This window comes from Elgaria multicarinata, chromosome 2 (genome assembly GCF_023053635.1).
Source record: "Elgaria multicarinata webbii isolate HBS135686 ecotype San Diego chromosome 2, rElgMul1.1.pri, whole genome shotgun sequence".
Taxonomy (NCBI): domain Eukaryota; kingdom Metazoa; phylum Chordata; class Lepidosauria; order Squamata; family Anguidae; genus Elgaria; species Elgaria multicarinata.
In genome coordinates this window covers 179,410,396-179,426,891 of record NC_086172.1, presented here as the reverse complement: position 1 = coordinate 179,426,891, position 16,496 = coordinate 179,410,396, and the positions used below count along the sequence as shown (strand labels likewise).

Below are 16,496 nucleotides of genomic sequence, written 5' to 3'. Positions count from 1 at the left end.
ACTGCAAGAAGATCCAACCAGTCCATACTCCAGGAAATAAAGCCAGACTGCTCACTTGAGGGAATGGTATTAAAGGCAAAACTGAAGTACTTTGGCCACATAATGAGAAGACAGGATACTCTGGAGAAGAGGCTGATGCTAGGGAAAGTGGAAGGCAAAAGGAAGGGGGGCCGACCAAGGGCAAGATGGATGGAGGATATTCTGGAGGTGACGGACTCGACCTTGGGGGAGCTGGGGGTGGCGACGGCCGACAGAAAGCTCTGGCATGGGCTGGTCCATGAAGTCACGAAGAGTCGGAAGCGACTGAACGAATAAAGAACAACAACCTCCCTTGTGGACCGTGGGAATGCTGTGGACGTCATATATCTTGACTTCAGCAAAGCTTTTGACAAAGTGCCCCATGATATTCTGATTAACAAACTAGCTAAAAGTGGGCTAGATGGAACAACTATTAGGTGGATCCACAGTTGGCTACAGAATCGGACTCAAAGAGTACTTATGAATGGAACCTTCTCAAACTGGGGAGAGGCAACGAGTGGGGTACCGCAGGGCTCAGTCCTGGGCCCAGTGCTCTTCAACATTTTTATTAATGATTTGGACAAGGAGGTTCAGGGAACGCTGATCAAATTTGCAGATGACACAAAATTGGGTGGGATAGCTAATACCCTGGAAGACAGAAACAAACTTCAAAGTGATCTTGATAGGCTGGAGTGCTGCACTGAAAACAACAGAATGAAATTTAATAGGGATAAATGCCAAGTTCTACACCTAAGAAAAAGAAACCAAATGCACAGTTACAGGATGGGGGATACTTGGCTCAGCAATAATACAAGCGGGAAGGATCTTGGAATTGTTGTAGACGACAAGCTGAATATAAGCCAACAATGTGATGCAGCTGCAAAAAAGCAAATGCTATTTTGGGCTGTGTTAATAGAAGTATAGCTTCCAAATCGTGCAAGGTACTGGTTCCCCTCTGTTCAGCACTGCTTAGGTATTGCTTAGGCCACTGCTCTCCTGTTGAAACCCTGGTTGACCTGTGGAATGCAGAAATGACCCGGGCGGTTGACATGATTGCTCCCGAGCGCCCTCTCCTGAGTAGAGCTCGTATGGCTCCATGGTATACCCCAGAGCTGAGAGCGATGAAACAAAATAGGAGACGGCTAGAGGACAGATGGAGGCGAGCTCCAGATGGATGTAATCAACTCCTGGTAAGTGCATATAATACAACATATTCAAAGGCAGTAAGGGCAGCAAAAAACCAGTATCTTGCAGCCATTATTACTTCATCAATCTGCCACCCAGCGGAACTTTTCAGAGTTGTTCGGGGGCTATTAGATGCTGGCCCCAAGGACATTGTAGAACTCTCTGAGGACCGCTGTAATGAATTTGCCAGGCACTTCCAGGACAAAATCTCTGACATCCGTCGGGACTTAGACTCCAGTGTTATAGCAGGTGAATCTAGTGAGGTGTCCAGAGCGCAGGCTTGTCCTGTTATCTTGGATGAGCTTCAGTTGGTACAGCTCGAGGATGTGGACAAGGTGCTTGGACAGGTCCGCGCGACCACCTCTGTACTGGATCCTTGCCCCTCTTGGCTAATAAAAGCTAGTAGGGATGGAACAGCCGGCTGGGCCAAGGAGGTGATTAATGCCTCTCTACGAGAGGGAGTGGTCCCAGACCGTCTGAAAGAGGCAGTAGTGAGACCACTCCTGAAGAAAACTTCCTTGGACCCGGAAAATCTTAGTAACTACAGGCCGGTAGCAAATGTTCCATTCCTGGGCAAGGTCCTTGAGCGGGTGGTTGCGGGCCAGCTCCAGACAATCTTGGATGAGACTGATTATCTGGATCCATTTCAGTTGGGCTTCAGGCCTGGTTTTGGCACGGAAACAGCCTTGGTCACCCTGTATGATGACCTATGTCGGGAGAAAGACAAGAGAGGGAGTGTGACTCTGTTGATTCTCCTCGACCTCTCAGCAGCTTTCGATACCATTGACCATGGTATTCTTCTGGGACGACTCGCTGAGCTGGGAGTGGGAGGTACTGCTCTGCAGTGGTTCCGCTCTTATTTGGCGGGTCGGTTACAGAAGGTGGTGCTTGGGGAACATTACTCGGCCCCGTGGACTCTCAAGTATGGGGTCCCGCAGGGGTCAGTTTTGTCCCCCATGTTGTTTAACATTTACATGAAGCCGCTGGGTGCGGTCATCCGGAGCTTTGGAGTGTGCGGTCATCAGTATGCTGACGACACGCAGCTCTATTTTTCCTTTTCATCTTCAGCAGGAGAGGCTGTGGATGTGTTGAATCGGTGCCTGGCTGCGACAATGGACTGGATGAGGGCTAATAAACTGAGACTCAATCCAGACAAGACTGAGATGCTGTTAGTAGGTGATTCCGCTGACAGGATGGGGGGTGTTCTACCAGTTCTGGATGGGATTGCACTCACCCTGAAGGAGCAGGTTCGTAGCTTGGGGGTTCTTTTAGACCCATCATTGTCACTTGAGGCTCAGGTGACCTCAGTGGCACGGAGTGCCTTCTACAAAGTCCGGTTGGTGGCCCAGCTACGCCCCTATCTAGACAGGGATAACCTGGCTTCAGTTGTCCATGCTCTGGTAACCTCCAAGTTAGATTACTGCAATGCACTCTACGTAGGGCTGCCTTTGAAGACGGTTCGGAAGCTGCAGCTCGTGCAAAATGCAGCTCCAGATTGATTTCGGGAACCAGAAGGTTTGACCATATAACACCTGCTCTAGTCCGCTTGCACTGGCTGCCTGTATGTTTCCGAGCCCAATTCAAGGTGCTGGTTTTGACCTCTAAAGCCTTACACGGCTTGGGACCACAATACCTGATGGAACGCCTCTCCCGACGTGAATATACCCTGTCACTACGTTCAACATCTAAGGTCCTCCTCCGGGTGCCTACTCCGAGAGAGGCTCGGAGTGTGGCAACGAGGGATAGGGCCTTTTCAGTGGTGGCCCCCAGACTGTGGAATGATCTCCCTGATGAGGCTCGCCTGGCACCAACGCTGCTATCTTTCCGGCGCCAGGTTAAGACTTTCCTCTTTGCCCAGGCATATGGCGGCACATCCCAGCAGATCTCATGATAGCAGATCTAATGCTTTATGTGTGTATGTTCTGTATTTTAGAGTTTTAAATTTTGTATACTTGTTTTTACCTCAATTTTATAATTTCTGTAAACCGCCCAGAGAGCCCTGGCTATGGGAGCGGTATATAAGTGTAATAAATAAATAAATAAATAAATAAATAAATAAGTAAGTATTGTATCCAGTTCTGGGCACCACACTTCAAGAAGGATGCAGACAAGCGGGAGCGTGTTCAGAGGAGGGCAACGAGGATGATCAGGGGTCTGGAAACAAAGCCCTATCAAGAGAAACTGAAAGAACTGGGAATGTTTAGCCTGGAGCAGAGAAGATTGAGGGGAGACATGATAGCACTCTTCAAATACTTGAAAGGTTGTCACACAGAGGAGGGCCAGGATCTCTTCTCAATCATCCCAGAGTGCAGGACACGGAATAACAGGTTCAAGTTACAGGAAGCCAGATTCCAGCTGGATATCAGGAAAAACTTCCTGACTGTTAGGGCAGTATGACAATGGAACCAATGACCTAGGGAGGTTGTGGGCTCTCCCACACTAGAGGCCTTCAAGAGGCAGCTGGACAGCCATCTGTCAGGGATGCTTTAAGGTGGATTACTGTATTGAGCAGCGGGTTGGATTTAATGGCCTTTTGGGCCCCTTCTAACACTGCTATTCTATGACTTTAGTGACACTTTATTTTTGTGAGTTTTCATGGATATTAGAATGGATGTGAAACAGAAATCCAGAAGGAGAGGAGGGAGCAGAGCTGCTTGACTTTCTGCTTATTCTGTGTTTTTAATATGTCCCAGATACCAGGCAGAAGCACAAATTAAATTGAAATATGTCCACATGGAACAGTTTCCACAGGCTTTCTTTCTTTCAAAAGATTTCTGTCTCCTCCAAATCCAGTTCTTCAGCAAAACTCTTTTTTGACCACCATAGCCCATTCCATTCTATTCCTGTTACTCCCATAAAGCACCAATCTCCCACATCACCATTATTCTATTTGCCTTTCCCCTCCCATAGAATGATAGAATAGCAGAGTTGGAAGGGGCCTACAAGGCCATGGAGTCCAACCCCCTGCTCAAGGCAGGAATCCACCCTAAAGCATCCCTGACAGATGGTTGTCCAGCTGCCTCTTGAAGGCCTCTAGGGTGGGAGAGCCCACAACCTCCCTAGGTCACTGATTCCATTGTCATACTGCTCTAACAGTCAGGAAGTTTTTCCTGATGTCCAGCTGGAATCTGGCTTCCTTTAACTTGAGCCCGTTATTCCGTGTCCTGCACTCTGGGAGGATCGTGAAGAGATCCTGGCCCTCCTCTGTGTGACAACCTTTTAAGTATTTGAAGAGTGCTACCATGTCTCCCCTCAATCTCCTCTCCTCCAGGCTAAACATGCCCAGTTCTTTCAGTCTCTCTTCATAGGGCTTTGTTTCCAGACCCCTGATCATCCTGGTTGCCCTTCTCTGAACACGCTCCAGCTTGTCTGCGTCCTTCTTGAATTGTGGAGGCCAGAACTGGACGCAATACTCTAGATGAGGCCTAACCAGGGCCGAATAAAGAGGAACCATTACCTCACGTGATTTCAAAATCACTTGGTTTCAAAATGAGTCACTTCTGTGGTATGTACAGCACCTAGCATTATTTCCAATAAATTAGGGTGACCATATGAAAAGAAGGACAGGGCTCCTGTATCTTTAACAGTTGTATTGAAAAGGAAATTTCAGCAGGTGTCATTTGCATAGATGGGGAACCTGGGGAAATTTCCTCTTCATCACAGCAGTTAAAACTGCAGATGCCCTGCCCTTTTAAAATCTGGTCACTCTAGTATAGCTCCTGCACCTTTAAGTGTTGTGATGAAGAGGGAATTTTACCAGGTTGTCCATATATACAAATGACACCTTCTGAAATTCCCTTTTCTATGCAACTGTTAAAAATACAGGAGCCCTGTCCTCCTTTTCATATGGTCACCCTACAATAAATCATTGTTGGGTAGTAGTCATGTGCATTGTATGCTTGTAATGTTACTACATCTTGTTTTGGCCTAGCAATATGAAAACAGGGTTTACAAAATTCCCCAGCACCTATAATAAGAGTGCTATTAAATAGATCTGGCCTAGTATTTTATGACCTCTTTATGGCCATTCCTGGACAAGAATAGCATTGCATTGGTAACTTCAAAACTAGATTACTGAAATGCACTTTATATGGAGTTGCCCTTAAGGTTGGTCCAGAAGCTGCAGCTGGTGCACAATGACACAGCCAGGTTGGTAATGGGAGCAGTTTATCACCAGCATATTACACCTATGCTCAGGAAACTGCATTGGCTGGCTACATACTACCAAATCTGGTTTTAGATTTTGATACTAGTTTACAAAACGCTAAAGAACTCAGGACCAGGATAGGTAAAAGATCACCTGGGCTGACCTGTTTGGTTTCTGTGCTCATCAGAAGAGGATATCAGAGGTCTGGTCCATGATAACTCGGAATAGGGCCTTTAGTATCACAGTGCCCACTCTCTGGAACTCCTTACCAGTACATATTAGACAGGCACTGGTCACCACACCTAAAGAAGGATATTATGGAGCTGGAAAAAGAGCAGAAAATGGCAACTAAAATGATTAAGGGGCTGGAGCATCTCCTCTGAGGGAAGGTTACATCAACTGGGTTTGTTTAGCTTGGAAAAAAGGAGGCTCAGGGGAGTCAGGATAGAGGTTTACAAAATTATGCATGGTATGGAGAATGTGGATAGGGAGACATTTTTCTCCCTCTCCTATAATACTAGAACCCAGTGGGGTCATCCCTTGAAGCTGATTGGTGGAAAATCCAGGACAAATAAAAGGAAGTACTTCTTCACACAGTGCATTGTTAAATTATGGAACTCACTACCACAAGATGTCGTGATGGCCACCCATTTGGATGGCTTTAAAAGGGGGTTGGATAAATTTCTGGAGGAGAAGGCTATCAATGGCTACTAGCCCTGGTGGTTGTGTGCTGTCTCCAGTATTCGAAGCAGTAAGGCTGTGTGCACCAGTTGCTGGGGAACATGGGTGGGAGGGTGCTGTTGTACCATGTCCTACTTGTTGGTCCCTGGCTGATGGCTGGTTGGCCACTGTGTGAACAGAGTGCTGGACTAGATGGACCCTTGGTCCGATCCAGCATGGCTCTTCTTAGGTTCTTGTGACCTTTCTGGGTTTTCAGCACCTACTGACATCTTACTTGTTCTGACAAGCTTTCCCAGAATGGTGCTCTTGTCTTTTTCCTTGCTGTATACTCTTATACAATACAGTATTTTTATATAGGACATTTTATACAATTTTATGTATACTGTATTGTGGTTTCATATTGTATTTCTACATCACTTAGAAATTTATTTTTTGTGTTAGTAAATAATTAACATTTTTCTGAAGCTAGTAATTAGGTTTTTAGATTTTCCACCACTAGGAGTTACTAACTAAAAAGCAAAATAAGATTTTAGCAATTCGTGTCACTCAACTATTATTAGTAAGCTTACTCAAATCTTGGGATAATACCTAGGGATGCATTCCCATGACTTGCGTTATCTGCAAAAGTAATTAAAACTGGTTGATTTTCATCTGTAGATATTTCTCACAGAAAATGTAGCTCTTCATCGTGGTCTCTGTGCATCACACATATGGGCTCTGTGCTAAGCTCATATCAGGAAAACTTCTAAAGCCAAGGCAAACATTTCCTGCCGTTCCCCTCAGTTCTCTATCTACCGCCTTGCTATCAAGACGTCTTGTCGGGAGCTTCTGCATTCTCTGTGAGAAAGCGTTTGCTGAGTACTTTGCTTAAAGTTCTTGAACTTTTTGTGTGAATGGCTAGTTAGTTAAATATCCATTAGTTTTCATCACCTTCCTCGTCTTACGACTAGGCCGCATGGCCGTGAAAGTTGCATTCCTCAATTTTTTTTACCAATGTTAGAAAAACAACGTTGCACTATGCTCAGTGTTGAAGCAGGAACTGATGCTGTCCCAATTGCTTTGGCAGAGGTACAGAATCTCCATGAGCCCTGCATTATGTAAAATGAACCTTTTGGCCAGTGTACCACAAGTATCAGAGATCCACAATTGTGTGCAAGTAGCCCGTCATACACCTTGTATGGTTTTATTGATTTAATCAATTGAGATGGGGAAGCAGGCAGCAGTGTAATGTTGCAGTGGCCGGCAGGAGTATCCTGACATAAAACGCAAGGGAAAGGCGATGAATGCATTAAATAACCAGTGGAGAAACTGTTCTCAGAAGTGTTCCATTCTGTAATTACCCCTGATGCCAACTTATCCCAGAGGTGTCGGGCCACAGCAGAAAAGGCCATCTTCCATGTACTCAGCCACCTAACTTCCCTCACAGGTAGCAAGTGGGAAGGGCCTTTCTTGCTGATCTTAAAAGTAGTGGCAGGCTGATAAGGCAGCCCGTGAAGTAATTTGGTCCCAAACTGTGTAAGGCCTTAAAGGTCAAAACCAGTACTTTAAATTGATTTTGGAAAACACACTGGTAACCAGTGCAGCTTGCTCAGTATAGGTGTAGCTGTCTTTAGCATCACTCTTCTGCCTTTCTTAAAGGGTGGGGTTTTGATGTGACCAGTGGTGTATCAGAAAAGTGAACCTATCCCAACTCAGTACATGTTGATCTACATCCACATCTGTTTGCAATAAGCCTATCCTGTCTTTCCCCCTGCATCCCCCATGTACCCGCAAAACCACCTCCACAGCCTTCCAGAGCTGTGAGGGGAGGGGGGGAGGAATCAGCTTCACAGGCAGATGCTGTTCTGTCAGTGGACGTACATCATTCATTCATTATATTTCTATATTATATTTCTATATCGCCCAAAAGCCAAAGCTCACTGGGCAGTTTAAAAAATACAACATGAAAGCATACAACATGAAAGAAAGCTGGAAACAAAGGCCTATGGAAACAAAGCCCTATGAAGAGAGACTGAAAGAACTGGGCATGTTTAGCCTGGAGAAGAGAAGATTGAGGGGAGACGTGATAGCACTCTTCAAATACTTAAAAGGTTGTTTCACAGAGGAGGGCCAGGATCTCTTCTCGATCCTCCCAGGGTGCAGGACATGGAATAACGGGCTCAAGTGACAGGAAGTTTCCAGCTGGACATCAGGAAAAACTTCCTGACTGTTAGAGCAGTACGATAATGGAATCAGTTGCCTGGTGAGGTTGTGGGCTCTCCCACACTAGAGGCCTTCAAGAGGCAGCTGGACAACTGTCTGTCAGGGATGCTTTAGGGTGGATTCCTACATTGAGCAGGGGGTTGGACTCGATGGCCTTGTAGGCCCCTTCCAGCTCTACTATTCTATGATTCCATGAAAGCATAATATAAAGCCATTATACATAGAGGGATGCATAATATGACAGCCAGTGCGGTGTAGTAGCTAAGGTGTTGGACTGGGAGTTGGGAGATCCGGGTTCTAGTCCCCACTCGGCCATGGAAACCCACTGGGTGACTTTGGGCCAGACACACTCTCAGCCCAACATACCTCACAGGGTTGTTGTTGTGAGAATAACATGGAGAAGAGGAAGATTATGTACTCCGCCTTGGGTTCCTTGGAGGAAAAAAGGTTGGGATATAAATGTAATATATATATATATATATATATATATATATATATATAATTTATTTATTTATATAGCACCATCAATGTACATGGTGCTGTACAGAGTAAAACAGTAAATAGCAAGACCCTGCCGCATAGGCTTACAATCTAATAAAATCATAGTAAAACAATAAGGAGGGGAAGAGAATGCAAACAGGCACAGGGTAGGGTAAAACTAACAGTATAAAGTCCGCACACAATACATATATAATAGCATAATATAAAATCATACAAAAATATAAAACATTTCTTAAAAAATCAACAGTAGCTGAATTTCACCCCTTCATTATTTATTTATTTTATTTTATTATTACATTTATATACTGCCCCACAGCCGAAGCTCTCTGGGCGGTTTACAACAATTATAACTTTGTGATGTGTCATTTTATGACCCTGTTTTTTATTGATCTTTTCAATTATTGCTAAAACGTTTTCCATCTAGATTTTTTAAAACGCTATAACATAACAACACCATAAACGTTAATGAAAATCCTTCTTTTGTGTTACTGCCAAAATGGTAGCGAACAGAAAGGTTTTAAAACCATTTTTAATGTTATAGAACTATAACACCATAATACAAAATGAACTCTATAACATTATGGTTCTATAGTGCTGTTCTTTTTTTATTAAAAAAATCTTTACAAATTGGAAAACTATTTTCTTTTAAAAATGTAATTCCCTGTTGCTCTTTCCTAGATATCAGACATCCCGAAGAACTCTCCCTCTTGAGGAAGCCAAGGGATCCAACAAAGAAGAAAAAGAAAAAGCTGGATGACCAGTCTGAAGATGAGACACTTGAGCTGGAAGGTCCATTAATCACGCCTGGATCAGGTGGAGCCTATATTTTGCTTTAGTGGAATAAGAGGGCAGGTTGGCGAAAGAGGGAAGTATGGAGAGTGATGTGAAAGTGGCACTAAGGGAAGGAAGAGAACGTTTAGAACTGAAACTGGACCAGATTGTAAAGGGAAAGATGTACAGTCACACCTAATCTCTTGATGGCTGTGCAAGAAATGGCATTGCAGTTAAAGTCTGCAGAATTCATTAGAGAGCTGTATAATATTTAGTAATGATAGCATTTGGCATCTATTCACTCTGCATTTGACAGTGGCTCTGCGTCAAATGCTCTTTTGAGTATTGAGCCAGATGTATGTAGTCATTTGGCCTTGTCCTGACACTGTTACCAGGTAACAGTCCTTTCAACTCAAGTGTCTTCCCATGTTTCTTAATTTTCCTCTCCCCCCCACCCCCCGGTACCTTGCACTTCTGTACTCAATAGAATGGATGACAACTTACTTCTGTGTCCACAGAAGTCCTAACCTTGTATATCCATTAAGGAATGAGGAGCCACAGTCCTCCTTTTCCTCTCGTGGATCACAGACAACTTTAAACCTTTTGTTTTTATCCTTGTTTGTATTAGTATTATTTAATGGCAAAGTCTGAAACTTTGCCATTAGTTGTTCTTTGCCTTCTCTAATAGTGGAATCACTTGCACACACAAATTTCACTGTGATTTGTCTCTAAAGAAGAGATTTGAGTTGGAGATTGCTTCTAAATATAAGTGGTGAATTTGAGCAAGATGGAGCACTTATGGGCCTTGCAGATAGTTTGAGAACGGACCATGGCTGAGCTACTCTGTTGTACTGATGTGATCTCTTGAATACATTTCAAAAGCAGATACTTGTGAGGGTGGAGAACGCACAAATGGGAAATCGAAAGACTGCTAGCAAGGCCCCAAGCCGTTTAGAGCTTTAAATGTTAATACCAGCACTTTGAGTTGGGCCCAGACCTGGATTGGCAGCCAATAAAGTTGGGAAAGGACTGGCGTGATGTGGTCTCATTGACCAGTCCCTGTTAGTAAACATGCTGCCCTGTTTTGTACCAGATGAAGTTTCTGGACTGGTTATGAGAACATGGATAACTGGAGCTAGGCTACCTCTGTCCAGATAAGGGCACAGTTGGTATATTAGGCTAAGCCGAAAAAAGGTGCTCTTTGCCACTGAGTTCATCTGTGCCTCAAGTGACAGTTCTGGATCCAAGAGCACCCCCAAACTAAGAACACGATCCTTTAGGGAGAGTGAAACCCCGTCCAGGACAGGGTGAACATCACCTAGCCAGAGAGGCGAATCACCCTCTAACAGTACCTCCGTCTTGTCTGGATTGAGTCTCAGTTTATTGGTCCTCATCCAGTCCATTACCGTACTCAGGCACTGATTCAGAACAGCCACTGCCTCACCTGGGTTTGATGAAGGAAGAAATAGACTGAAATCTGGAGGGAACAAATTCTACACTGAAAAATTATTCAAGATGCAGTGTGGGTTTTCCCCAACTACGGTGGAGTGTTGATAGCTACTAGGTCGAGATTCTTGGTGCAGGTTTCAAATATAGTCAGAGCATGGGCTGTTGGGAGCCTTGAATGCCATCATAGAATCATAGAATAGCAGAGTTGGAAGGGGCCTACAAAGCCATCGAGTCCAACCCCCTGCTCAATGCAGGAATCCACCCTAAAGCATCCCTGAAAGATTTAATATTTAACTTGTCTACATTAAATGTAATATACCTCTTTATAGGGAGCCAGTGTCAGATGTTGTGACATTGTGTCAGTACAGTGGTTGTGTTGAGAAGATTTGCTATTGAAAAGGCTGTAAGGGTAGGCCTGTGTCCATTGTAAGCAATTCCATCCGGAATAAATTTGGACTTCTTTGTAGATCTCTAGACTCAGAGCCTCCTGTCCTGCCCCAATCTCCCATCTAATTTTAATTGTGGGGGGTAGTGTATACTGGCTTGAGATAGAGAGAGAGAGAGCAACATTTCCCTCATCAGGGTAGCAGGAAGTACTGACATTGGACACTCTGAGGTGTGGAAAGGGCATGCTGGGGCCAGTCCCGAGGAACCCCTGTGGAGAAATGCACAACAGATCGTTTTACTGACGCAAACATGAGTGGTAACTTAACGCCCAAAACATCTTCTCTGTCTGTCTCCTCTTTAAAATGCCAACCTCGTCTTTTTAAATGGCAGCAGGAGGTGTCATGTGCCTGTAAATGACTTCACATAAAACGTGTTCTGACTTTTTAATGCTAATTTACTGAATAAGGGAGTGAGTGAAGTTGCAGTTCTAAGCATGCTTGCTAGGAAGTCAGTCCCACCAAAATCATTATACTCCAGATCCATTCTGTATTATACCCCACCATAAGTGTAATTCCTTCCAAAAGTTCTCCCTGTGTTCCTTATCTTCTGATACGCAATAAATAATGCAAGAAATAATTAAAGCTGAAAAAACAGGTATGCTTTAAACTCTCTGCCTTGCATAATTTCCTGAAAGTCAGCCTATTGTGAGGAAATGCAAATGTATATACTGGAAAGGGACCTTGTCCATTTTCTTCCCTGGTCTTCCCCCCTTTATATGTATTTCTCCCACCCTGTGCTCTTTTTGAGTTTTATAGATCACTCTATCATGAGGTAATAGCAATTCTATATTAATAGATGAATGGATCCCTTGCCCTAATCTAGAATTGCTGTTTCCTCCCTTAAATCCATAGGATGGAGTGGGATATAAATGTAATTAAATCTGGGTTTGCATTATGGAAATCACAAACTGTAGGGCTATTGTGAAAAGTTAAACCTAAAAAAATTGTGCTATCCCAAAAATTGGGCTCCAGTTTGCCATGTGTTCACATGTGTATTTATTTATTTATTTATTTATTGCATTTCTATGCCGCCCAATAGCCGAAGCTCTTTATTCAGTGTATGAGTCACCTATAGCCTAAGCTAGTAGGGTGTATGTACATACACTCATCAGAAGAATTAATCTTGAAGGCCATCTTGCTAATTTCCAAGAAGGTACATTAACTATCATGTGATAGAAGCCAATTACCTTGGGGCAAGAGTATCTGGTAGTCCAGTTTGGACCTTTCTTCCCTCCTCTCCCACGTATGGTGAGATTAGGGAAAGGACTGGGGTTTGTGCATTTCTATACCACAAGGGTGTAGGGCGAGGATCGCGGACTTACCGGCTTCCGCCATCCTCCCTGGGTGTCTAGACATCCACGCGACATCCCGGAAGGACGTCATGGCCGCCATTTTTTAAAAAACAACAAGAAGAGGAGTGCACTCGGGCGCCAGTGCCAAAGATAAAAAGAAGAAAAAACCCACACCCACCCCTGATGGGCATGGACTGCAACCGTGCAGCTCCATGCCCATATTACAGTCCCCACCACTCACGGAGAGGACAGAACAACCCAGGAGCAGTGGCCACATGGCCCGCGCTCCTCAGGATGTGCATGGAACCGCGGAAAAGTCAGGTTTTCCATGGTTCCTGATATCCCAGGGTAAGTCTTTGCTAGTCCTGGGTTGCCCCCAGGATCCCCTGTGCGTCATGTAGATGCACAGGGACCATCCAAGGACTACCCTGGGATATAGGCATGGTTTAGACATGCCCTGTTTCCCTCAGTATTAATGCCCAAACTGGAGTTGGGGTACAGTATTAGTGCCTAGACTGGATTTGCATGACAGCATCTCTTCTCTGTTATTGAAATTATCTTTCTGCAGTGCAGCCTTCCAAAACTGGGTGTCCTCCAGATACATTGGACTGAAATGCCCATCATTCCCAGCCAACATGGCTTTGTCCAACACATGCAACTCCTAGGGCAGCGGTTCTCAACCTGTGGGTCGCGACCCCTTTGGGGGGTCGAACGACCCTTTCACAGGGGTCGCCTAAGACCATTGGAAAACACATATCTGCATATCAGATATTTACATTACGATTCATAACAGTAGCAAAATTACAGTTATGAAGTAGCAATGAAAATAATTTTATGGTTGGGGGTCACCACAACATGAGGAACTGTATTAAAGGGTCGCGGCATTAGGAAGGTTGAGAACCACTGTCCTGGGGCATCTCCTTGGGGAAGGCTGCTGTAGTGTTTTCAACCAGGAACTGGACAAGGGGGGTGTACCCCTATTGGTTCTGCTGGACCTTTCAGAGGTTTTTGATCCCATCAACCATGGTATCTCTCTGAACGTGGGATTGGGAGGCACTGTTATGTGGTACCTCTGATTCTTCTTGGAGGGGCGATCACAAAAGGTGGTGCTGGGGGATTCCTGTTGGATGCCTGTGGTTCCCTCTTATCCTCCTTTCTATTTAATATTTATTTATTTTATGACATTTATATACCATCCCATAGCCGAAGCTCTCTGGACGGTTTACAGGAAATATATACATGAAACTGCTGAGAGAGATTTCTGGAGTTTGGGGGTTCGGTGCCAATATTCTGTTGTTGTTGTTTTAATTGTGCTGATGACACCCAATTCTATCTCCTTTCCAACCAATTCAAGGAAGCTGTTCTAGTTCAAAACCAGTGTCTACTATCATTAATGGACTGGATGAGGTCAGACAAATTGAAGCTTAATCCAGACATGACAGAAGAGGGTCTCCTGGTTAATCAAAAGGCAGATAAGGGAGTAGGGGCTCAACTTGTGCTGGATGGGTTTACACTCCCCATGGAAGACACTGGCTCGCAGTTTGGGTGCACTCCTGGACTTTGTCTTGAACCTGGTGGTGTCCAGGAGCGTGTTTGTACAGCTGGGGCGAGTGCATTATTATTATTATTATTATTTATTTATATAGCACCATCGATGTACATGGTGCTGTACAGATAACACAGTAAATAGCAAGACCCTGCCGCATAGGCTTACAATCTAATAAAGTTGTAGTAAACAATAAGAAGGGAAGGAGAATGCAAACAGGCACAGGGAAGTGTAAACAGGCACCGGGAAGGGTGAAGCTAACAGTATAGAGTCAGAACAAACTCAAAGTTTAAAAGCTATAGGGAAAAGAAAAGTTTTTAGCTGTGTTTTAAAAGCTGTGATTGAGTTGGTAGTTCTCAGGTGTTCTGGAAGAGCATTCCAGGCACCTGTTCCTAGAAATGTCTGATGTGGCCACAGTCATGCATGCATTAGTTACAGCCCATTTTGGACTACTGTATCATGCTTTTGGGGGGCTGTCTTAGAGAACTCTTCAGAAACTTCAGCTGATCCAAAATACTATGGCCAGACTGTTGACCAGGGCTGGTTACAGGGAACACATGACTCCCTTGTTACAGCAGTTTCATTGGCTACTAGTCTGTTTCCAGGCAAAATTCCAATAGTTCAACTTTATGAACTATAAAGTTGTATATGGCTTGGGACCAGGATACCTGAAAGAACACCTCCTCCCATATGAGCCTGCTCCAGTACTAAGATCTTCGGGAGAGGCCTTTCTTTCAAGACCACTGCCTTCAGAGGCACATCTGGTGGTGACATAAAGAGGGCCTTCTCAGTGCCAGCGCTGAGGCTGTGGGGCTCCCTGCTGAGGAAGGCTGGATTTGCTCCTTCTCTGCTGTCCCTCCACCAGTAGGCAAAGACCTTTTTATTCAAGTAGGCCTTTGGCATGTAAGTGGGTCTATTGAGTTGGATGTTGTTGTTTTATTCTGCTATTATTGTGTTTTAACTGTGTTTTAATGCAGATGATAATGATGATGATGATGATGATGATAATAGTAATAATAATAATAATAATAAATTTCTTACCTGCCCCTCCATTTTGATCGAGGTGTGGAACAACAATAAACGATAAAATACATAAAACTGAATTAAAACATAATGTACTTTGTTAAAAACATTTTTAAAAATTGTAAAAACATCTTAAAATTCCACTGGATAGGCCTGCCGGAAGAGATCAGTCTTCATAGCTTTCTTGAATGCTAGTAGACTGTCAGCTTGATGAGTCTCCTCCGGCAGGCCATTCCACAATCATAGAATCATAGAATAGCAGAGTTGGAAGGGGCCTACAAGGCCATCGAGTCCAACCCCCTGCTCAATGCAGGAATCCACCCTAATGCATCCCTGACAGATAGTTGTCCAGCTGCCTCTTAAATGCCTCTAGTGTGGGAGAGCCCACAACCTCCCTCGGTCACTGGTTCCATTGTTGTACTGCTCTAACAGTCAGGAAGTTTTTCCTGATGTCCAGCTGGAATCTGGCTTCCTTTAACTTGAGCATGTTATTCCGTGTCCTGCACTCTGGGAGGATCTGGGAGCAGCAGAAGAGAAGGTCCTCTGAGTAACAGTTGTTAATCTAGTTTTTGCTAGCTGAAGTAGATTTTTCCCAGAGGATCTGAGTGTGCAGGGCGGATTGTACAGGAGAAGGCAATTCCGCAGGTAGCCTGGACCCAAACCATGTAGGGCTTTAAAGGTGATAACCAACACTATAATTTGCTCGGAAACTAATTGGCAGCCAGTGAAGAGTTTTTAAAACTTTGCTTTATTATAGTTTTAATCTAGTTATATTATGATAGTAAGCTGCTTTGAGTGCCATTTTTCTTGGTAGAAAGATGAGTTAAAATCAAATAAATAAACCTAGGACACATACGATGCAATTCTTATGCATGGTAGACTTCTTAATCTGACTCATGCCACATGATTCTGTTAAAACACCAGGATGTTTCATGAAATTGTTTTACTGGTGACATTAGTACATTCGCCCCAAGTATTGTTATAGTAAGTCTTAGAATTTGGTTGTAAGTAACATTAAAGATTTGGCAGAGAAGGATAATGAATGTTTTACTACAACTTACGTCTGGAATGCTCCCTTTTTTGTACAGTCTATTTACCAGAGTATCTCTCATTTCAAAGTAGTTATTTAGCCTCTGGCACTAAGCAAAGAGAACCTTGCCAGTCACACATTTGCCAAAAAGCTCCACATTATATTGTGAAGTGAATATCGGATGAGAAACTTAGAACAATACCTT

At 44.1% G+C, this 16,496-nt stretch overlaps 1 protein-coding gene across 2 annotated transcripts in view; it reads left to right on the top strand.

The window, feature by feature from the left end:
- Positions 1-16,496, top strand: part of FERMT2 (FERM domain containing kindlin 2) — a 121,010-nt gene that overhangs the window by 55,722 nt on the left and 48,792 nt on the right. For both annotated transcript variants that reach the window (XM_063118199.1, XM_063118198.1), the window contains exon 4: positions 9,413-9,547. In XM_063118199.1, the coding sequence (XP_062974269.1) occupies positions 9,413-9,547 (135 nt within the window). The remainder of the gene's footprint in view (positions 1-9,412; positions 9,548-16,496) is intronic.